The sequence below is a fragment of the Lissotriton helveticus genome, chromosome 7 (assembly GCF_964261635.1).
Source record: "Lissotriton helveticus chromosome 7, aLisHel1.1, whole genome shotgun sequence".
Lineage (NCBI taxonomy): Eukaryota > Metazoa > Chordata > Amphibia > Caudata > Salamandridae > Lissotriton > Lissotriton helveticus.
In genome coordinates, this window is record NC_136068.1 from 1711983345 (window position 1) to 1712007553 (window position 24209).

The window sequence follows — 24209 nt, forward strand, 5'->3', positions numbered from 1 at the left end:
GTATTCAATGCACACTTTTGTGAACAGCTCTCTTCCTCTTGCGTTTTAAAAGCTTGTTTCCCTACCCTATTACTCTTCCCCCACTATCTCCACCTCGTCTCACACTTCACTCTTCTCACCCGTACCTCGGCCTCCCTACCTTTGCTTTTTTTTCTCACTCGTTCCCAGTCACCCTCCTTTCCCCTGCCTTCCCTCCTTTTCTCTCACCTCTTTCCATCCCTTCCCTGGTTCTATATCCCACCCTCCCCCAATAATCTATGCCCTCGCTCTCCTCCCCTTCCCTCTGTCTCTTCCCTGACTCCGTTCATAGTCTCTCCCTTTCCATTCGATCTTCCTCGCTCCCTCCTCCCCTTCCACTCTTCAGACATCCACAAGCGTCAGGCATCCACAAGCGTCAGGCATCCGCAAGCGTCAGACATCCGCAAGCGTCAGACATCCGCAAGCGTCAGACATCCGCAAGCGTCAGACATCCGCAAGCGTCAGACATCCGCAAGCGTCAGACATCCGCAAGCATCAGGCGTCAGACATCCACAAGCGTCAGGCATCCACAAGCATCAGGCGTCAGACATCCACAAGCGTCATGCATCCACAAGCATCAGGCGTCAGACATCCACAAGCGTCAGGCATCCACAAGCATCAGGCGTCAGACATCCACAAGCGTCAGGCATCCACAAGCATCCGACATCCACAAACATCAGGCATCAGACTTTTATTTAAGTATTAATTATTAAAAACATTAAAAACCATTGTTATTTGTAATATCAATACATGTAAGTCAGGTAAATACAACACATATTGCATTACAAATGCTATAGGTGTCACATTTGCGAAAGTTATAGCTATTGGCATGGTAAATGACAAAGCTATTAATTTCGCTATTTTCAAAAACAAAACCTAAATAAAAGATTTGTAATTTACAATACCAATAGCTCAAACTTTCCTAATACGAGACCTATTGCATTGCAAATGCTTGTTGGTTTTAAAATATAGTAAATCTAGTCAAATTCTATATAAAGCGAATAATCAGTGTAGGAGTCATGGGGGGGCAACCCACATGCACTCAAGATGTTAATAAGTGTAAACTTAGCTCCTTGGCAGTGCTGTAGTCCCTAATTATTGCAGCCCCAACAACAGGACGTCAAGAACCGTGTAGAGAGTTTTTCTTGGCGCATGCACCCAGGGCCAACTGGTCATTGCAGCCATTCAGGCGTAGTCATAATCTCCTTTGCGACCAAAACCTTAGGGCTTTCTGAGTTCTGGTGGTTGTCGGGACAGTGCAAGACGTGCGTAGCCCAAAAAATGCCCTAATGTAGCCCAATTGGGCTACGCACATCTGGTCGCGTAGAAGCTCCTTTTTTTATTCCCGGGCCTTACGAGAGGAGGCTCCGAATATGTCACGAGGTAGACCACGAAGCACATGACCCTTCAGATTTCCACTGCTCACCTCTGTGCCTAAATGCCTTCACCCGAAGCGGGTGCAAGACGAACCATGTTATAGCCGCGCTCGGCCCGCAGGCCCAAACAATCGTAAGCAATCAAAAGCCTGCAGCAATATGACATATGCATATGCGCTTGCACATCGGCCCCTGGTTACCATAAGCGGGAACATGCGTGGGGAGTAGCTGGCAATCAATTACCATAAAAAACAATAGTAAGAGTGATTGCATTTATCTCTGCCGTGAGCAGCAAAGAAAGGCTCATGAAAAGGAGATGGTGGCTCTTATAGGGTCTGATGGGACATGATTGGTTGCAAGAGCATCATGGGAAATTTAGTGTAATTTTATGTTGAAACGTTTTCATTGGCTGCTGTGAATTTAACAGTAAAGACAGAGAAGCAATAATCTGAGCCTCTCGTCCAGTAATAGAATGTCTTTTACCAAACAACATTGAATTTCAGATATAATCCACTGGCTGTGTCGGGGCTATATGTTGTTTACGTTTGTTTGTTCTCTGTGTCAATGATATTTCGACCTGGAAGTATAGCCAGGTCTCACCAGGAGAGAAAAAATGGGTAGGACAGCTAAAAAATTGATTATTTGAAAAGTTGATATAATGTGTTTGGGTCTCCAAAGTAATAAATGAGGAGTAGCAGTCAATACAACCTTGTGACTGGACTCCATAGTGAAAATTCACCGAGAATACACGTAATCACAAGTGATAGGCCCAAAGTACATGTTTGGAAGGCTGTGATAGTCGAATGGATTTTCAGAAAATACAAAATAGGTATCACTTAATTAAGGGGTGTGTTTTGAGCCTGCAAGAAGCAATGTAGTAGACAATACGTAATAGGACAACAAGGAGTTAATCAGGCTGGTATATCTAAATCGGAGGGTGCCCTAGGAGCAAGTACTATAGCGCTTACCCCTTAAGAAGGGATACAGTAGCAGTAATCTAGAGCAGACCATGAATAGCATTCTGGCGCCCGACGAAGGCCATGGGGTAATTAAAGGTGAGGCGGGACGTCGTCACTGACAAAGGGTTACACGCATGTGCGTGAAGGGCAATCGAGAGTGAGGCTTGGAGAGCGGATGTGCTCCAATCTTCGCTGCAAGGAAACAGAAAGAGCATCATGCAGGTCTTCACTGAGAACAGAAAGGATAAAAGCCAGGCTAAGACAGCAGATGCTCTTTAGCTTTCACTATGGAGAAACACATACGTCGCTGGAGGAGCTGGGAGTGAGGCTGGAGGAGCAGATGCGTTCCAGCCCTCAGGTAGTATGTGACAAAAAGATCGAAATACAGGACTTGCAGGTCACAAAAATAAAATAAGTAAATACAGAGAATATATACAAATATGTGCAAAAGATAGTGTGTGTGTATATATATATATATATATATATATATATATATATATATATATATATATATATTGGAGAAGAAAGAGAGCAGATGATAAAGTAGAAATAATAATAATAGTGAAAATTATATTAATGAAATAAAAAAATATACTAAAACCTATAATGTAAGGGGGGAATAGTAGAGGAAAGTATTGCCTCTTAGTCATTGCATGGGTTACAATTGTAGTCAGAGTTGGACAACCCAGTATATATACACTGTTGAACACAAACATAAGGTAAACACTTGTTAAAGATATACATTGTTGATTACATAATTAAAATCAACAGAGGAAGTCCTCGGAGGAGGATTATAGTCTATAGAAAGGGTACATGCTGTGCTTATTCTGATTTTCAGTCATACAGTGAGGAGGCAAGTCCACACCATTCCTCGTTTGTATTCAGGCCATTTGTCAATTGAGTCACAACGCAGAATCCATCTGCATTCCAATCAAAGCAATGTTTCCAACTATTTGTGGTGCATCTGCTACATCAAGACTTTGCCGTCGGATGTCACAAAATGAGTGGCCAGCTTCAATGAAATGAGGTACCAAAGGTGCCGAAGTGACACCACAACTGATCCTGCGTCTGTGTTGGCCAATCCATGTTTTAATTTGTTGTGTGGTTTGACCTATGTAGGTTAAAGGGCACAAACTTCACAATGAACATTCAGACCTTTTTACATGGCAATATCAATGTGGAATTGAGGCACTTCTATGTAAGGTGTCCAAAGTCATATACTGCATATGGTGTCCATATGGTTCTTAAGGGGTAAGCGCTATAGTACTTACACTTAAAGTGCCCTATGGGTTTAGATATCAACCTGATTAATTCCTTATTGTACCATGATGTATTATCTGCTACACTGCTTCTTACATGGTCAAAACATGCTCCTTAATTAAGCTATAAATATTTAGTATATTCTGGGAATCCATCTCACTATCACAGCATTTCAAGCATGTTCCTTGGGTCTATAATTTGTGATGTTACGTATTCTCAGAGAACTTTAACTATGGATTCCAGACACATTTATTGCTTTGGAGACCACCACACATTATGGCAATTTTTCAGCTATTCACTTTTTTGAAATGTCCCACCCTTCCTTTTTGTCGTGATGAGACCTGGCTAGCCTTCCGAGTCCAGACGTCATTGGCACAGAAACAAATAAACGTAGACAACATATAGACCATTGGCTCTGCCAAGGCTATATTTGAAATTCAATGTTTGTTAAAAGAAACTCATGTGTCTTTTCCTTTCTGTATTGGTGTATTGTGTGGTTCTTTGTTCACTGGGGTCAATGTTTGATTTGAAACTACATGATATGAAATGATTTGTGACAGTGTTCTACCCCAAAACTGGTCCCAGGATGCTTGTTTCTGGTCCATGGAGGACCTGGCCTGGCAGGCAGTTCGGGCTGGACTGTTCCCATGGAGAGCAGGGTCAAGACAGATTTGCGTTTGGCTGGGTTCAAACTGGTCCAAATTGGAATGGCATGGTGAGCAACAAAAACTAAGGATTTAGGCCCAGATCTCTGTACTGGGGGTGAATGTTTGACATTGTCCATCAATTATTCTTATTGTAACTGTCTATAAATGCCATTTTCAGAATTGTGACTTAATACCTGACTTTACTATTAAAGAAGGGTTTAAATTATAATTTGCTAGACACAAACTCGATATTTCTATCTGCTCCCAAGTTAACTTTACCACTTATTAAATGTAACAATGGACCTCAATGTTATCCTATGGGAGAGGTAGGCCTCACAGTAGTTTTAAACAAATTTAAGAGTTTTTCACTTCCAGCACATGTAAAAGATTTTGTAGGAAACCACACGAAGGATGTCAAGTCCAACAACGTCTTTAATATCCATACTCAAAGCTAGTTTTAGATTTAGATAAGCCATACAACTCACTAAATACGCAGGTAATTCTTCAACAAGCTTACGCTATATGTTCAACTGTAGGCACAGAACAAATGCAAGTAGAATTAGACCAAGCAGAACCTTTGACCTGCATATTTTAATTAAATGTTAACAGTTTAAGGAACCCAAAATAAGGTCTTACAACAATCCTCAGCATCTGTTTTGGTTTGTTTTGCAGTCAGTTGTATGCCGCAATACGGTCTAAGGCCATCTTGCATAGATTGGGCACATAAGATTTCTTTCAGTAGGCAAAGTAAAGGCATTATGATGTAAATAGGCACCCAAGGAAGCCTGGCACAACAGACACAAATAAATGTCAAAAAGATCAGAGGGTGCCGATGGACTTGGCTTTGGGGAATATCTCGGGTAAAAATAATTCAGGGGCTGAGTGACCTTCAGATTATTCAGCAATGATGCTGCCATATACAGTTAAAATACATTGTACGAAAAGCATTGCTTAGGGGGCAGTTGCGAGTCAGTGGAGTGTGTATTGTTAGGGATACTAAGTGACAGGAAACACAATACTTTGCCAAAAAACAACATTCTTGAATATCTTAAAAATAGATGGGGCGGGAGAGGGAGTGGGAGAGTGGGAGAGTGGGAGAGTGGGAGAGTGGGAGAGTGGGAGAGTGGGAGAGTGGGAGAGTGGGAGAGTGGGAGAGTGGGAGAGTGGGAGAGTGGGAGAGTGGGAGAGTGGGAGAGAGAGAGAGACACAGACACAGACACAGAGAGAGAGAGAGAGAGAGACACAGAGAGAGAGAGAGAGAGAGACACACAGAGAGAGAGAGACACATTTACAAGCCCTTGCACTGCTGGAGCATCACTTTTAATCAGAGCTGACTTTAGCACTGGTGGCTCCCCGTGCAACGTTTGTTGGCGCCTACCCCCATTACCTCCTCCTCGGATTCCCTCACTATCACCCTTTAACAGTGCCCCTCAAGTCTCCATAACCACTCTCTCTCTCATGCATTTCTTTTGTTTTATAGCACCAGTAGTACACATACACATTACAGTGACAGAGAATCATAAGTGTGTAAATCGGTGTATAGGAAATGTTTACTTAGACAGAGGACTACATGGTGTAGGAGTCATATGTCATCCGTACTGGCAGACATTATAGTTTAAGAGTGCACTGTTTGGAGAAGCACAAACTCAGAACTTAAAATGTAACACCATGATGGGGCTTTGCTTTACTAATAAGAATTCATTTCTACCCAGGTGAACCCTTTTTGCAATATAAGGATAAAAAAAACTGGGGGATAAAAAATCATAACGCTCTTATCTATACCTTGCAGTTTGCATGCTGCTCTTTGATGATAGTTAATAGCTCACTGTTCTAAATTAGGATTTAAACTTATTAAATGCAAGTGACAAACGGGTCTCTCAGACAGAAGCAGGAACACACTGACCTATTTACATTGTATGCACTTTGTGCTCTGCATGGTACACATGCTTTGCAGCAGACATTTTAATCTCCTGCACAACTTTATGATGAGTTAAAACTTCCACTAGACAAAACTCCCATCTCTCTGCAGCAGGGCCATTCATCACCAGAGTTATCTTGACGTTTTTATGGGTGCCTAAAAATTGCTGTAGGCCAGGAACACAGCAGAAGGTGCTTTTGAAACCATATTGTAATTGAAAGGATGGCGCCTCCCAAGTCAGCACACGGTGCGGTGGCACCGATCGCACCGCCCTAGAGCCGGCCTTTCTTTTAACATGGGGAAAAAGTGACGTACCAGTGACGCAAGGGTGTTTGTAACTAAGCCCCTGTTTTGTGTTTTCATCTGTGTGTGTACTTAAAAATCCAGACAAAATCAGACAGACATTACCATATCCGACTGCGAGCCTCTGTGCCCAACTGTTTGCTACAGAAAACATTTATTTGCAGGGTGCAACACCCCTGCTGCCTCAGATGCTTCTGCGAGAGTCTGACCCCATCTCCTGTTAGTTGTGATACAGCGCCAAGATTGTAATAACTGGAAACCGCTAATCGGGCGCTAAATTAAATCCACAGGTGTAATATCTAGGTGTATTGAATCACAGGGAGAAGACGGACACTTTGCACCGATATCTTTGAAAATCTCAGAATGCGCCCAAACACAAAACATTCCTTTTGATTCAAGCGCTATGAAGCGTGTCCCTCTTTAAGTCGTAGCATCTCGTGTGCACACAAAGCATCATATTTCATCAAGAGCCCCTCATTCAAGTTCGGGGCAGCTGACTCCACGTGGACTAGCAGATATGTGCGGATGGATATATTTATATTGTGTTTGGCCTTCAACACGCCTGCCATAACAAGAGAGTAGGCAAAGGGATTAATTACTCTTATGGGGTCATACATTATACCCCAGTGTGATATAATAAATATTACAGCTTTCATCGTTCAGCTCAGATAATGGTCCCAAAAGAAGGCTAACACTGACAAACGGTGCCTTTCTACAGCAAAGGTGCATTGTGTCTTCTGTACCAGGGGGCGTCCAACACCTATTCTCATATGATGCCCCCAGTTGGACTTTGGAACCAGTTAACCGGCTGCTTCTGGGCGCCCCTTCACTAAAATACAAAGAAATGGGACGGGTGGGTGTTCAGTCTCTGGAGCCTGGCGTTGGAATTCTCTTCCTCTTGAAGTATGCTTGTATACAAAGTACCTCAAATATTTCAAAACAATGTCCATTCAACAATATTGTTTTCACAGTAGTTACTTTCCTGCTTAGCAGCTACCTTTAAAAGGACTCTAAATGGAATGTATGGTTCTATAGCGCCAAGGGACTGCCTGTGAGTTTATTTGTGCTTTAACAAATAGCCATCTCATAAGAATAATTATTATAACTGGCTACTTACCTGTAACAGAAGAACCTTCTTAAACCGACATTTATTAAACAGAGATTTGCTGCAGTGAGGACAAAACCTCACTGCAGCAAATCTCTGTTTCTCGTTATGTCAAGGCCAGGCCCAGGGTTCAGACCCGCGCCTCAGAGCTTGTCCTCCCAGGAGTCATCTGTGCTGGGGAATGGATAACTTGTGAGGTGCATCGACTCTGATTACGTCACCGGAACTAGACAGGCACTGCAGACATTGTATTTCTTTATTTTTCAAGTGTACATAGTCGCAGTCCTCACCCTAAAGTGACAGACTGCAAAGATTTTTTTTTAAAAGGCAGTAAAAATGATATATTAGGGCAAAAGCCCCCAGGTAGAACAACATAAAATACAAAATAACTATGAAGGTGGTACAGCTCAGCAGAAAAATAACCATTAAAATATCCAATGTACAATCTGTATTTCATCTGATGGTTGTATGTGACCATTTACTAATTGGAATATTGCCCAACAAAAATAGGCCAGACGCGGTTTGGACTACCGCTATGTTGTCACGGGAAGTATGCGTAGACGTACTATTCCTAGGTCCACATCTACCGTCCTTGACTTTCTAGTTGTAGGTGGCTTTGTGGCTGCTGTATTTTTGCAGTCGCTATTTCGACCATGGCCTGGTGGTGCAACTCCCCTCCGATGGCTCTAACCACACTGGGGGATTTCTGGAGTAGGTGCTATGCAGCTCAGAAGGCCACACCACAGAGCTACGTTTGAGAGCCTTCTACGCAGGCAGCAGAGCAGGCCGAGGGCTGATTTCCACGGGATAGGCATTGCACCAATAGGAGCTTTCCCTGGGAATGCCTGATTTATTCTCTGCAAGGCCAGGGATAGGATGCTGACGCGGCCTCGATCCAGGAGATGCTGGACCATCTGGCGCCGAGACCTTCTCTGACATCTAACAAGGGATGATATTAATCAAGTGCCTTGAAGCTGCCAGCTTGGACAGAGTCCTGCAGCACAAGCTGAACCCATGCAGACAGAACAGGAGAATATGATCTAATGAGCATGCACTGGCTACCACACACGCAGCAGGTATGGCTGAAGACTTGCGTTTAGTCGAAGGACCCACTGGCTCCCATGTAAAAAAAAAAAAACTGTAGGCGTCAAGCAAAATATTGAAGAGTTGTGAATTTCAGATGAGGAAATGTAAACAATAATTACTAAAGAATCAAACAGATCTTCATATCCTACAATGTGAGAAAGCTGTTGTCTTTACTCCTGCTGTAGTGTAGTTCCTATATTCCCAATAGGCTCTGCGCATTGGAATACCATATCCTATAGATTTGACGTAGGACTTAGGTCGACTAGGTCTCTATCGAATATATTAGACTTAATTGTGAGTGCCAGCTAGCTCAGAGGTCACTAGAAACTTTCTCGAATAAACAAGAAGCGATTAGTTTCTGACAACCGCATAAACATGAGAACTTTGTTTTCCCAAGAATAAAACTGATCTTCAGAGTCGTGGAAACAACAGATAGATATTTTACTCAGTCAATCGTGAATGCTTCATTTCATCAGAGGTGCAGAGAAATAGCAAGACAGGTGTTTTCAATAAAACGGTTTTATTGAACAGTCTTCTTACTCATGCAACTAAAGTGAACTGCTACAATCGTAATACTGGTTGCAAAGTATAATGCGTACAGTAAGAAGAGTATTATAAAATAATACTGTTAAAGCATTGTATGGTTCCTAGACCATAGATAAATACATACATAAATAACAAAGGCTAAAAGTACTCAACTGGTGCTGCTAAAATACGCCTACCCCAATGTACCTAACCTAAGTCTAGTACGAGGGAAGAAGTAAGTGAGGTATAGCATAGGTTTAGTTTGTCTTTGCCAAGAATCTAACCACGATTTCTCTTAGGGTCTAATCAGCTCCATATCTTTGTTTTAGAATGAAGGAGGTCTGGTAGCTCGGTCTCGGGACTCGATTTACCAACACCCCGCGAGGGGAGCTTGGAAACACTAGAGCTGGATTCTCAGCGAGAGAAAGGCAGTTTCTCTGTCAGTGCGTCAGCTGGAGGGTCGGCTTCCTTCGACACTTGCTGTAGCAAGCTGCGTCGGGCAAGTAGATAGCCGAGCTTCTCCGAACCACCATGTGTTTGCTAGGGCAAGTGTAGGCATATTTATACCTTGAAGGTGATTTGTTTGACGTAAAGTCGGACATAATAACGTCATCAAAGAACCACGAGGGAATGGTAGTTCTTTGAAAACTCCATGATTTCTAGGACAAATCCATATTCAAGCAAGGGGATGTCCCTGCCTGTTGAAGCCGAGTTTGTATTTGGACTGGATGGGTTATGTCTAAATATGGGTATGATTTCTATGCCTATATAAGGGCAATGTGAATTATAGCTATATAAGGGCATGAATCGGTAAATTACGCTAGGATTCTAAAATGCTACACAACACTGTTGGTTGTATTCATTTACAGTCTGCTCCGCTGCATTTCTAAGACTGGGTGCCACTGTCCAGCGTCCTTCCCTTGCTTCGAGTCCCTTCGCCCACTCCCTGATCCAAAAGAGCCATCATTGAGGTACAAAGAGCCCTTCACATCTAAGCCCTGGTGCCACTTTGCTTGATAGCAACATCCTGCTCTCATTTCTGTGATCACTTTGTCACATCCTGTTAGACTTGGTTTTTTCAGCGAGTTTACCCACAGACTTTTTGCTTTTTGGCCTTCTGTTTTTGACCCTATTTATGTTAGTTTTAGAACTCTGGCCACTTTCCCACTGCTATTCAGTGCTAAAGTGCATATGCTCTCTGTGTAAATTGTTAATATGGATTGGTATTTCCGTTATTGGCTTATTTGATTTACTAATAAGTCCCTAGTACAATGCACTGTGTGTGCTAGGGCCTGTAAATCAAATGCTGCTTGTGTGGCTGCAGCACTGATTGTGCCACCCTCACAAGCAGCCTTTCAAAGGGTTCTCAGACCTGCCACTGCAGTACCTACATGCAGTTTTTACTGCCATGTCGACCTGGCAAGTGCACCCACTTGCCAGGCCCTAAGCCACCCCTTTTTTATTTCATGTGAGTTGCCCCTAAGGTAGGCCCAAGATACCCCTGTGGACAGAGTGCAGTGTATGTGAAAGTTAGGACATGTACTGGTGTGTGTGACATGTCCTGATAGTGAAATACAGTGTATTTCATTTTTCACTATTGAAAGGCTATCTGTCTCATAGAATAGAATGGGAGGTACTTTGTAACATCTTACAAGTATAACTTCTCATTGGGATGAGATGGAGAAATGGAGTTTAGTATGCCTGAACTTAGAATGTAAAAATTCAACTTTTAGTAAAGATGATTGTTATTTTGTGTGTTTGAAAATACCACTTTTAGAAAGTGAGTATTCTCTTGCTTAGTCATCCTGTGTGCCTTTTCTGGGTTGTGGATTGACTGTCTGGCTTTGGAATGACAGGGGCTGAGGATATACATTCACTGTAGACAGCCACTGGGGAGGTTGAGGTGTGTCTTGCCTTTCCTGGATAAGTCAGGGCTGGGCTGAATGGACCTGGGCTGCATTCAGAGTAGTAGGAGGAGTTTCACTAGCACCTGAATAGGCCTGGTCTGCATTTATAGTGATGGGAGGATATTTCCCTTGCACCTGAATGGGCCTGGTCTGCATTGGGCATTGCTGTCTCCACCTCCTGCCGAGAAGCTGGTCCAGAGGGGACAGAACTGATTTGGGCTGAGTACAGACAGTCTCTGCACAAAAGAAGAGAAACTGAGTATACATATTGGGGCCCAGACCCCAGAACTTCAGACTACTGCTGAACTAAGGTACCTTTCAGGTAGATGATCTTGAAAAGTTGTCATGAGGAACTGCCACTTTGCTTCATGCTCTGCTGTGTTGGCCTGACACTTGCTGCTTCTGTCTTGGGCAGAGAAAGGACTGGATTGTACTTTCATCATCCTGCTGTTACTTTTCTCCAAGGGCTTGAAGTAGCGCTTGTCTCCTGGTGGGAGTCTCAGGGTGATAAAGGGCTTCAGAGAACTTGCTTGGATAAAGGAACATGCCAAGAAGAAGAGCTGGAAGAGCTGCCAGGAGGAGTACCGCCCCTTTGCTGTGTTGTTGCTTTGCTGGGTTGGCCTGCAGATGCTGCTTCTGCCTTGGGCAGTGAAAGGACTGGTCTGAACTGTATTCACTTGTTGCTGAGTATCTCCAAGGGCTTGAAATAGAACTTGCCTCCTGTTCACGAAGTCTCAGGGACAACAAAGATTTCACTTACCTCTGGGTGCCGCCTCTGAAACTGTGGGTTACAGTTGAAGCAGAGGGGGAAAGCAGCCAACACCGTCACCAATACCGCTGCTGGCTTCAGGTCCTAAAGGCACAGCAGAAGGCACTGCCGCACTCCGCACCCCAGCCCTGATCTCCCCGATGCTGCTGGACAACCGCCACGAACCGTTGCCTGCCCGGCGACTTGACGGAACTGCACGCCGTACCGCTACGCTTCACATCGCAACCGCCATGGTTGTCATGACCAGCCTGCACAGAGTCTGCTGACACTAACACCGGTACCCACTGACATGGTTAGCCAGAACTGTTGAATTCTGTTGTTTTCAGCACTGCGGTAGCCCCGGACGGAGCTACCAGCTTCAAGGTTCTGCATTTTAAAGTCATTCTTACAAAGGGCATATTTTTGATTACTCTATGTTGTTGTTTTATCGTTTTGATCTTGTTTACAGAGATAAATATTGGTTATTTTCCTAAAACTGGTGTGGTGTCCTTTTTTAGTGTTTTCTCTGTATTACTGTTGGGTATGTGCAAATGCTTTACACACGGCCTCTGAGATCAGCCTGACTGCTTGTGCCAAGCTACCAAGGGGGTGAGCAGGGGTTATTTCAGAAGTGTATCCCCATTATCCTGACTAGAAGGAAGGTCCCTATTTAGACATAGGTGCAAACCATTGCCAACTAGAGACCCCCATTTCTAATACATCCCTAGCTCTTATTCCTTACCATCTTTTACCTTGCTTTTCTCTTCATTTGCACCTCCCCTACCAGTCTCACTGCTAGCCTCACACATTCAATATCAAATTTTGCCAGTGGGCTCCCCATCCAGTCTCACAGCTGGCCTCCCATGTCCATTCTCACCGCTGGCCTTCCGCATCCAGTCTCACAGCTGGCCTCCTCGTCCAGTCTCACCACAGGCCTCTTGTGTCCAGTCTTACTGCTGGCCTCTCGTGTCCAGTCTCACCGCTGGCCTCTCGTGTCCAGTCTCACCGCTGGCCTCTCGTGTCCATTCTCAGAGCTAACCTCTCGTGTCCATTCTCAGAGCTAACCTCTCGTGTCCATTCTCAGAGCTAACCTCTCATGTCCATTCTCACCGCTGGCCTCTACCGTCCAGTCTCACTGCTTGCCTCTCCTGTCCAGTCTCACCGCCACATGTCCAGTCTCACCGCTGGCCCCTCGCGTCCAGTCTCACCGCTGGCCCCTCGCGTCCAGTCTCACCGCTGGCCCCTCGCATCCAGTCTCACCGCTGGCCCCTCGCATCCAGTCTCACCGCTGGCCCCTCGCATCCAGTCTCACCGCTGGCCCCTCGCATCCAGTCTCACCGCTGGCCCCTCGCATCCAGTCTCACCGCTGGCCCCTCGCATCCAGTCTCACCGCTGGCCCCTCGCATCCAGTCTCACCGCTGGCCCCTCACGTCCAGTCTCACCGCTGTCCCCTCGCGTCCAGTCTCACCGCGCGTACCATCAGAGACTCCCACCAAGTGAGACGATGATGTTCACCTCTTGCTAGAATGAGTCCTGTCACTACCACTCAAGGAAGTACCAAAGGAGGTTCTACTCAAGGAGCCTAGCAGTTTGAATGCACTTTGTCATTCCAAGATGTACTTGATAAGCCCAGACAGATATGTTAATCGCAGCAATGGTGTAGATTGTAATAATTGAATTCCGCCAAAGGATTTCTTTGCAGCTTTGTGACTACCGGCCCATGCATCACAAGCATCGGACTTTATCTTTAGGAAGCAAGTTGGCTCTAGTGTGTCTAGTAGTGTTGGCAGCACCTCCAAGGAGACAGACCATATATGTATATCCACATGTGATTGACAGGCTATTGAAGAGGAATATGTTTCAACTATGGTAGGACAGCACAAACAAGCCGATCCAACTACTGATGCAACTTAGATTTCACAGGCAATATTATCAAATAATTCAAAATACCAACCCCATGAAAAACACATTCTGAGGCAAACCTCAATGCTGCAAACCCACTGTCCACGTCACCTACTCAGAGAATCTAGACATTGCAGGATCGGCTTTACCGTCTCCAGACGTCACTCTATCAATGAGGACGGTAATGAAATGTATGGGATTCATGGTAATATGCATTCAACTATCTAATACTGCATGCTTCAAATGCTGGAATCTCTTACAAACTGATGGGCACTGTCTTCAAGGTCCTGGGAAGATCTAGTGGTCGTGGCGAAACCCTTAAAAGTGGCGGACAAAGGCCAGTCAGGGAAAGGGGAGACCTTTCAAACAACCAGTCCCAGTAACAAATCCCTCTCATGCAGAGTGGGCCACACGTAGAGGCCGCCCAACATATCAAATTCCCAGAGTTAAGAACTGCTCAGTTGGCACTGAAGGCTTTTCAAAGCCTGATACAAAGGATGATGGTTCAGATTCACACAGACAACAAGATGACCATGTTTTGCTTCAACAAGCAATGTGGTACTAGACCAAAAGGCTAACATTCGGGAAATAAAGTGCCACTAAGGGTTACCCATCAAAATGGGATGGTAGAGGTGCTAAATCTGACAAAAGAATATTTGTAATATTTGGATACACCATGCATAGGAGATACCCTACATAGATTTGTTTGTGTTGCAAATTACTGAAACTTCACCTCTACGTATACACATCCTAATCTAAAGGGACTGCGCTACCTCAAAAAGGCTGACTACAGAACTTTACGATTTTTCTCAAATTCCACACATGTCATTTGCAATCAACGAGTGCGGGGAATCGTACATGAGGCTGGTTCTAATAGCACCGTGGTGGGCTGAACTCCCATCTAACATGGATAAGAAAATGTGGAAATTGCCACCTTTTCCAAACTTGCTCACTATGCAGGGGGAGAGAATTCAGCATAAAGACCCCAAGGGTCTCAACTTAGCAGGCAGGTTCCTGAAGTAATAAAGTTTGGACAATTTAATTTGCCAGATAAGTGTACAGCACGATTAAAGGAAGCTAAAAGACCTGCAGTATTAGTGTGTTTACAACCAAACCCGAACTATTAACAATGCACCAAGAAAAATGTATCTATTAGTTATTATTAATAGGTATCTAGCAGTCTCAGAATGAGCGAGTTATAACTGAATGCGTTAAGGACAGCACTCTGTGCTTCCTTTAAAGTGCTTTCATCAGTTATATATCTGCATACACCAGGGTCCTGAAAAATGGATTACTGATCAGTGTATCATCCATTAACGCCTTCAATGCGTCAGATGACCCCCGGCCGTCTGCGTGGGCGTGTGCGTCGGACGGCTGGGGGCAGTCCGATTTCTGCACGCGTACATTCCGCCCACACAGCGGGGAAATTTGCACCACAGCGAATGGGTTAAAGCTTTTTATGGAGGACAGTATTTGAATCCACAATAATTTCAATCTGCACATCTATTCTTACTCCTAAATTACAAGTGTATTTATGGTTGCAGGGCTCTTAATATCCCTGATCGGCAGGTTTATTGGGCTCTTATTAGGCTCAAGGGATGCCCAGACGGAATGTCCATTGGAGCTCTGTTCTGAAGGTTCCTGGTGAGATAGTTAAAGGAGATGCAAGGAGATTTAGACCAGGAGTTCCTAGGTCCAAAGATTTAGGGATCCTTCATTGGAGGTTTCTGCGGGTCCCAGAACCCAATTTATGGCTGACTGGTCAGAGGTCCCAGCTCAACAGTATTCTCGGTCCAGGATTGATGGGGGTCCCAGGTTTGAGGTTCCCTTGGTTCCCAGGTCAGGGGATCAATATGATCCCAGGTTTCATGATGAAGGGCCTTGGTTACAGCATTGATGGGATGCCCATTCAAAGGATTGGTGGAGTCCCAGGTGGGGAGAGAGGTGATGAGTTTTTCTTGTTTTTTAAGCATACTTTGCTGCTCACCAGGGATTGAAGGGTGAGGGGAAATGTGTGTTTTTCGCTTTGATATTAAGTTTCATTTGTGATGTCCATCCATACAGCACGCATCGCTCTCACTTTCTAATACCATATCCTAAATGTTTTACTTTTCTGTATCCCACTGTCTGAAGATGCCCATGTTGACCCCCACCTCTCTCTCTTCCTCCTCTGGCTGACTTGGTTTCTCGGATTCTGATTGAAATTTGCTTTTCCCTTCTCTAGGTCTATCCTGACCTCCAGATTACCAGTGTGGCTGAGTCCGCTCAACCAGTCACCATCAGCAACTGGTGCAAGAATGGGAGGTCAAAGTGCAGAGTTCGCCAGCATATCGTGGTCCCATACAAGTGTTTGGGTGAGTAATGCTGCTGGTATAGAAGGTACCTGGGTGTCAAACGGGTAGTATGGATAAGGTATCATTCAGGGGGTTCAGAATCCTCACACATCAGCATGCCCTGGATAGCTTGTTTCAGTCAACTGGGAGGACCTGTGAATCAAGAAGAGCCCTTGTTTTTGCTTTTCGTGCTTGAAGCAAATCTTGATCAAGCCACCCCTCATGCTTGCGACTAAAGTGGACGAGACAATTCATGCTTCACTGTAATATGCGAGATACACTTTCAATTGTTCTCTGCAGTTTAAACTGCTTTTATTAGTCAGACCTTTACTGCCATGTAATTATACTTCTTACAGTCCATTACCACCAAATGCTCTTTTTCCGTCAAATGCTAGAAATTCAGATTCTTGGACTTCACCACTTTTGCAAATTTCCAATGGTACTTGGCCACAGATAGCAGCTGCCATTTTATATCTAAGAGAGGGAGATTTTCATTTGTGGCATTATCTGCCTATGTGAGAATGTCTATGGATGAAGGTGAGATGAATAGATCAGTAAAGATTTTAAAGATTTGCCAAACGTAGATGGAATAGTTTGGGTACAATATTAAGTCTCCCAGTGTTTTTGTCTAAACTTGAAACCATGTCATGGTTTTAAGTAGGCTCAACCCCTACACATTTTTGCCAGAGCGTCTCCTTCTCACCGTTAATGCAAACACTCTCTCCAACCCTTTACTTCTGGTTTGAATCCATTGGCGATGAATCTTTAGTTCCGAAGAAAATATTTTTGCAATTATTCTGTTAAAGAATTTGTCTGCACAAGTCGGAAACATTTTTTTAATATGTAAAGAGCTCGAATAGTTTGATAGGAGTTGTTGATCCAGTCCAATTTGAAATCCTGTCTTTGTAATAGTTGACACAAAATATAAGCATCACAATGCAATGAAAAGATAAGAACCAGATAAACCACCTATATCCAGCGTGAGAGAACTTAAAATATCTGAGAATAGGACAACTTTACTGGCGGATTCAGAATTGGCCAAATTACCTGGCTATTTGAAGGATGAGAATCGTTGAAGGCTGGAGCGAAAATGGAGGCACAATAGATGAATGCTGATTTCATAATTTAGGTCAAGCAAGATTAAGATAGACTGAAAGATATATAGTAAATTGACACTTTCTACTAAAGACAGCAATGCTTGGCACAGTTAGATAATATTGGCACACTGTACCTCTAGATAGGAATTCCAGGACGTTTTAACATCAATGCGTCCTAAAATAACAAAAATCTAATAAAATGTGTTATTAAAAAAACATAAATGAACAGGTGCTTTATGAAAGCAAAAGTCCTAATGCTTAATAAAGTTTAGTATTCAACGGACATATGCCTATTTCAAAATGACCATAAACTGTTTGGGTTTATTTTGTAATATCCAGCATAGTTGAGCGCTCGTCTGTGAAGTCTTGCATTTAGTCTTAAATCATTAATTGAAACCCTTCATCCTGAACCTGTGCATAAAATTACAATAAATACTAATTTACTGCCTGCCAGGCTCAATTTATTGCTGGCTGCAGCGGGGGTGTTTCAAGATGTTCTACCATAAATGTCTGCAGATACATTTCATATAGATCTACATACCTCCTCAATCTGAGTGAAGATATTTGCAACTTTTGAATAATATATATTGTCTTATCTGTAGAGCATTAACTTCATATGTTGTGAGTTTATTCCATGTAAACCTTGTGTGAAAAGCAAGTGGAGAAAGAAGAGTGCAAGATGTCATATATGTTAGACACAAAATGTATACCAATGAGCAATGTTTGTTGTAAACATAAAAAACTTTGAGGCTTTGTAGTTGACTTAAGGTCATGAACAGCAATTGCTCTAAGGTAGAAATAGCCAATGTAAATCATCTAAGTAGTTGATCTGAGCAATTGTCAGGATTTCAGCCCTCTTAATATTGTTAAGCCTTCTTCAGGGCACATGTTTTCATTATACTAATGATTATCACACCTCAGTCTTGGAGTACTTAGTGAAGACTTATAGAAGCGCGGCTGCAGGAATCTATCTGGGGCAGGAGGTGGCATTAGTGGTGCTGCTCATGTGCAGACTCCAAAAATATCCTGCAGGAATCTTTCCTGACTGCGACAAGTGCTAGCTTCTGCTACAAAGTGCAAAACAAAATCCTGCTACAATTTGGTCAAAGGCCTTGGGTATCACCAAGGGGTCAATTGAACTTTGATGCCACTTCTGCAAATCCCATGTTGTTTTCATAAACAAATCAAAACAATGTACCTATCTTCAATAGCAATGTTTTTGTGGCCATCGCATCATGCAAACAAACACCCTTTCCGTTGTTTCTATCAACAAGCACCAATTTGTAAATTACATGATGTGCCTGCAAACAAATGGCTCTAATGTGTGACCTCTTGCCCAATCGCTGTGAAAGGATTGCAGTGGCTCTTCCAGACGGGTATCACATTTGAAAATTAGATATACCACACAGGATGGGAGTGGGAGTAGCCATGATTTATAAAGATCCCATCAGAGTTTCCATCTTAGACCAATTATGCAATGATGTCATGGAAACCTTGGTCTTCAGAATTGACTTACACCCTCAACTCAGTTGGAAAGGAGCTCTTGTATGTGGACCTCACTCTAACTTTGCCAAACAATTGATGGAATTTATCTCCCCGCATGCCATCTCGACTTGAAACTTCTTACTCTTAGGAGACTTCAACGTGCATAGCGAAAACCTTGCCAATCAGGAGGCATCCTCACTTCTGTCTGACCTGTCAACACTTGTTCTAGTTAAGCTCAATGACGAGCCCACTGACACAGCAGGGCACACGCCAGATCTAATTTTAACAAATTCCCCCAACATCTTATGTGGAGCAACCCACCCTTTGACTTGATCTGACCATTCATTGATCAAATCAGGGGCACTAAGGAACTTACTATTCCCAAACCACAACCCAAAGGGTGGTACAGACAGAAACTAATGCCCAACTAGTTTCATGATATGTTTACACCACCACAGAATCTTGATTCCGAAAGTGTGGAAAAGCGCTTAACAGCCTTCAATGACAGTGCCCAATATCTGCCAAATGAAGCCAGACATCATGGTACTCCGCTGAACTCTGGGCCGAAAAAAGCCTTTGCCAAAAACTAGAACGCCTTTGGCGCTCTTCTCACGATCTTCAAGACAAAGAAAGATTTAAACTAGCTCAGACCCAATATCACAAAATCCTGTAATCTGCCTGTAAAATGTTTATCGCGTCGCAACTAAAACAGTCAGGTAACACCCCTAGAACACTCTATCAGATATTCAAAACTTTTACTAATCCTAAGGCCTGCGACACTAAAGAAGCCCCAAAAACAACATAGCATCCCATCTCACCCAGAAATTAGAAACAATTTACAGCACAATCACCTCATCCAGGGACCTTCAGAAAGACATTAAAATGAAAATAGAATATCCTCAATCCACATCAAAATCTGCAACTCTAGAGAATTTTCCGACATTTACACCAGAAAAGGTAGAATCTCTCCTAAAATAGTTAAATCAAGGACCCCACTGGACCTCAGTCCTGCCAAAATCACCTCCCTACTATCCAAGCAGCTTGCTGCCTCCATCTGCTCAATTTTGAATAGCTCCATGAAGGATGGCAGACTCCCTCAGGAGTGGAAAGTGGCACAGATTGTCCCCATTAGAAAAAATCTCAAAGCCCCTTCTGACGATGTAACCAACTATTGCCCATCTCTCTCCTCCCCCTACAGAGCAAACTGGTAGAAAACATATCAATAAGCACCTATCTGAATTTATAGAATCCTCTTACTGCCTCGATCCTTCTCAGTCGACCCAGATATAGTACAGAGTAATCACTAAAGGTCAGCTCAATATAATAATAGACAAACCACCACGTCATCTGTGTTCTTCCCAAACTCCTTCGGTCTAAAAATATAATCAAGATAAACTTTTTTCATGGTCTCTGGGAAAACCATGCAAAACAATCTCTGAACGCAACAATTCAGAATATATTGGGTGCACTACATAAATAATGTTGTTACTGGGTTTAATAATAAGATCATGATCGCATTAGCACACAGTGGCATCTCTACGTGTAATTTGTAGGGGGGAGGAAACAAGAGGTCACATATAAAATATGTGGATCCACCCACAACAGGCAATCGTGAAGACTGTGCGCATGTGTGTAATGGACCGGGGAAGGGGGAACTCTAGGTGGGGTGCCCTGTTTGAGCCCTTCCATAAAAGCCTTGATGTCAGGGATTTTACACAATGAAGAGTGTTCCCTGATCTGCATATAAGCTATTACAGCTGCATATGGAAATGTAAGCTAAACCGGAGTATTGGAAATGCTCTCCCTTTCCTGAAAGTGAAGCATTTGGGGTGATGGGCACCTGCGCAATGGGGTACATGAAAGGCCAGTGAAGAGTGATGGGTGACGGTCCGCATCAACACTAGGTCTTCCTACTGACCCTCCATCTATGACTATTGTGCCAATAGGCACTGTTGAAGAGGATGCATGTGAGTAGACAATCTAGCTGAAAAAGAGCTGGCACTCCCTGAATGCCTGCACTCTGGGTTGACTGGGGTACACTTTGCCTGAGTTGAGAAAGGCCCCAAGGAAGAGCTGAATCTGAAGGAGCTTGAGATGGAATCTGCTGGGATTTATGGTAAATCCCAAACTATGATGAAGGGAAATAGTGACCTTGGCGAGTGTCAGATCGAGTGCAGTCACGAAGTCACATTGCTGCAGTTACGGGATGACATCCTGCAGAGTAATCAAGCAGAAGTGTTCTGAGAGAATGTACTTGTTGAGGGGCCAGAGGCCTTGCATGGTCTTAGGGACCCATCCTTTTTGGGGACTAAAAATTATAGAGAGTGAACCCCTTGCTGTCAGGCTGTAATGGTACTGGCTCTATGGTGACCTTGCAGATGGGTGCGTCAAAGGTGTGTTTGTGGTGTGAGATATTTGTTGGTGTTGAGGTGAGTTCCTGGTAGTAGAAGTGGGTAAGAACCCACCGGTTGGAGATGATTTCTTCCCAGCACGGGAAAAGCCCTGAAGGCTCCCCCAGACAGGATTTGTGTGTTCGGGGAGTTTGAGAGGCAAGTAACAGCCGTGGATAGTGGCTTTAGAGATTAGCTTCCCCTTATGGAATAACTCCCCTTCCACACCTTCCTGTGCTCTGTCGTAGTGGGGGAAGCGAAGGCCTACAGAATTGGCAATGCACTATGGGTGCGCAGCATGTACTGCAACCTTCTTAACCACAGCATCAACCCGCTTGCTTTTCTTTTCCGGAGGGGGCCGTCACCCTTGGCCTGTGCTGCTACTCGCTTGTTTTTTGTTTCAGGAATAACTGTGGCACCATTTGACAAATCCTCACAAAACTTTCCAACAAAAGTTTAGCACCTAAGTTCCTTCCTGGAAAGTTTTAGGGTGATCTGTCAGGCAGAGGCTGAGAAAAATGAGGGGTGGGGATGGCGGGGATCCCAAAACAATTTCCCCATACAATTTCTATGGGGATTTTGAACAGTGCTACAGCCAAAGAAACTGAATGGAATTGCACTAAATTTAATATATGTCTGTATGTCTGTATGTATGTCTGTATGTGTATATATATGTATGTATGTTTGTATATGTTTTTCCCCCCTTCAGCTACCTAATTCCCACAAGTTCTGTGGGAGCTCAAGTTCTGGCTGGTCAAAATATGAAGAGAAATGTTGCGGCTGCCCTTACAGGACTTAGGGATTCATTCCCTGTCCTGAAAATAAGATACTTATGTATAATTGGGCAGGGTAGGGAGACCATGACATCCTGGACCATTTTTTTTTTTTTGGGGGGGGGGGGGATTCAAGTGTCCAACAGGATCTAAAAACAATCAAATAAAATAAAAGATCTAGCGGGGTGGGTGTCCCTTGGGGCAGGCCAGACACTGTGGACCACCCCAATTTTGGGCAGAGTATGAGCTGCCCCGTGAAGTTGGATGCAGGTCTGCGTCAACTGCACACCGCATGGCCAAAGGCTATGCACGGCTGGGCAGATGGCCACCCACAGGGTTGTATGTAGGGCCTGACCTACAGGCAACCCTGCCACATGCAGTGCCTTCAGCATCATTTGTTTTTGCATAATTACACAACTTTGTGGGAAAACTATGTGTAACTATGCAAAATGAGCATTCAGCACTGTATTTTAGCATGAATGCATCCTCTTGTGCACTCTGGATGCGAGAATGCATTTTGCATGAAAAAGAGGTGCAAGGAAAAGCACTTCTACCATCAGTCACTTATGCATTGTCATTTCAGTTGTTCTTCTAAAATGAAGAAGTACAGAAATGAAACTGATCCTATCGAAGGAGAAAAAAATGGAATTAAAGGACTTACCCACCATCACAAAAGCATACTTAGGGACACATTGATCAGTTTTTACTACGCAGCAAGCCACCTTGCTGTGTTGCCCTGCATGAAATGGCAGGAATGCGACGTATTTAACATCTTACAGTGTAGTCCTATCTTTTCCATACGCTGGCATACTCTTGGCTACCTTACACCGATGCAGGCACCCTTGCTCCATGGTGCAAGGGCGCCTGCATTGTAAGCAGAATTGTTTTGTGTGTAGGAAGGGGCACCTTCCTGCACAAAAACAATCCTCTGAATTATGCAGCACTGTGTGTGCTGCATAATTCAGCACACATAGAAAGTGTTACAAACTAGTAGAAACCACGATATTTCTCATTGTTACTCCTCACCTGGGGAAGCCAAGCATTTTTATACATTCCCAGGCCTACCAGTAATGGTAAATCTGGCAATGCACCAAAATCCATGGGTGGATGTGTGGGAACGCCCATGCTCCACTCACGGGACACCTCCTTGGCGCAGAGTAACGCAACTCAGTAATTTCAGTTGCGTTGCTCTAGATTTATCAAGCCATTCAGGGCCGCACAAGGCGGCCTTGCATTGCTTGATAAATCTGACTTGGATGTGGTGTCGCCCTTGCACCCCCTTGTGTGGTGTGGAGGGATGCAATAACAAGGATAAAGATTGTTTTCTGGTGGATGTGCATGTGATCTGGAAAATGCCACATAACAAGCAATACAGCCAACAACTCAAGTGGGCTAACCCACTGTACGATGCTGTACACTATCAAAAGAGGAAGCAGAAAGTTGATGACACTCGAGCAGACCAATGACAGAACAGAGCTGACCCAACATTCCTCTGTATATGGATATGCATGTATTTATGTATTTGTCGTAGATAGCAACCAACAGCGGAAGCTCTGCCTATTATTGTAATCCGAGATTAGGTGTAAAAAAAATACTTGTATACAACAGGGTTTCCCAAGCTGTAGGTGGTAATCTACTGGTGGGTCGCAAGCTGATTTTTGGTGGTTTGGGAATGTCCAAGAATTATATAAAGATGCCTTTTATTTCTGTGTGTATCTTTTCTCGTTTGTGGTGCTTCAAAGACAGCGGACAATGTCAAATTGCCGCTTATTCTTTTTTACATGGGAATTGCTGCTATTTTTTCTTTCTCTGACTGCAAAGTGGGAGGAGTTTTTAAAGTGAGTTATGTGACAATCTTCCTGGAGTACAGGAAGTGTGAAAGGAAAGGATGTAGAATGTCATTTGTGTGTTGCATACAACAAAATGTACTTACCTCTAAATGAACTATATGCATTCAACAGGTAGGAAAGCAAAAATGAAGAATTTTTATTTGTAATTCTGTAGTTTGGTGGAAACAGAGATTTTAATAGAATCAAAACAAATCAAGACACTTTACTTGGTGATGCACAAATGACAAATATTCATAGAAACCCGACTTCCACACTTTTTCATTCATGCGTTATATATTTGTATCAATACAAGTGCATATTTGTGCATAATAGTTGCTATTTCAATGGAAAGTGTGCTATCTGCAAATTACAGTGCGCTACCTTCCGCTACATTAAAAAAAAATCACCCGTCTTATGTCTCAAAAAGGTAGGTAGGTAGGTCTCAAAAGTTTTTTGTTGTGGTTCTAAAATGTTTAGTAAGTACTGGTCTACAGGCTTCAACCATAATTTTGCACACTGTAATACCAATCCACCTTTAAAGTCAGATA

At 43.6% G+C, this 24209-nt stretch overlaps 1 protein-coding gene across 2 annotated transcripts in view; it reads left to right on the forward strand.

Annotated features, from left to right (window-relative positions):
- APLP1 (amyloid beta precursor like protein 1) overlaps positions 1-24209 on the forward strand; it is a 246138-nt gene that overhangs the window by 121434 nt on the left and 100495 nt on the right. For both annotated transcript variants that reach the window (XM_078655396.1, XM_078655397.1), the window contains exon 3: positions 15979-16108. In XM_078655396.1, coding sequence (XP_078511522.1) covers positions 15979-16108 — 130 coding nt within the window. The remainder of the gene's footprint in view (positions 1-15978; positions 16109-24209) is intronic.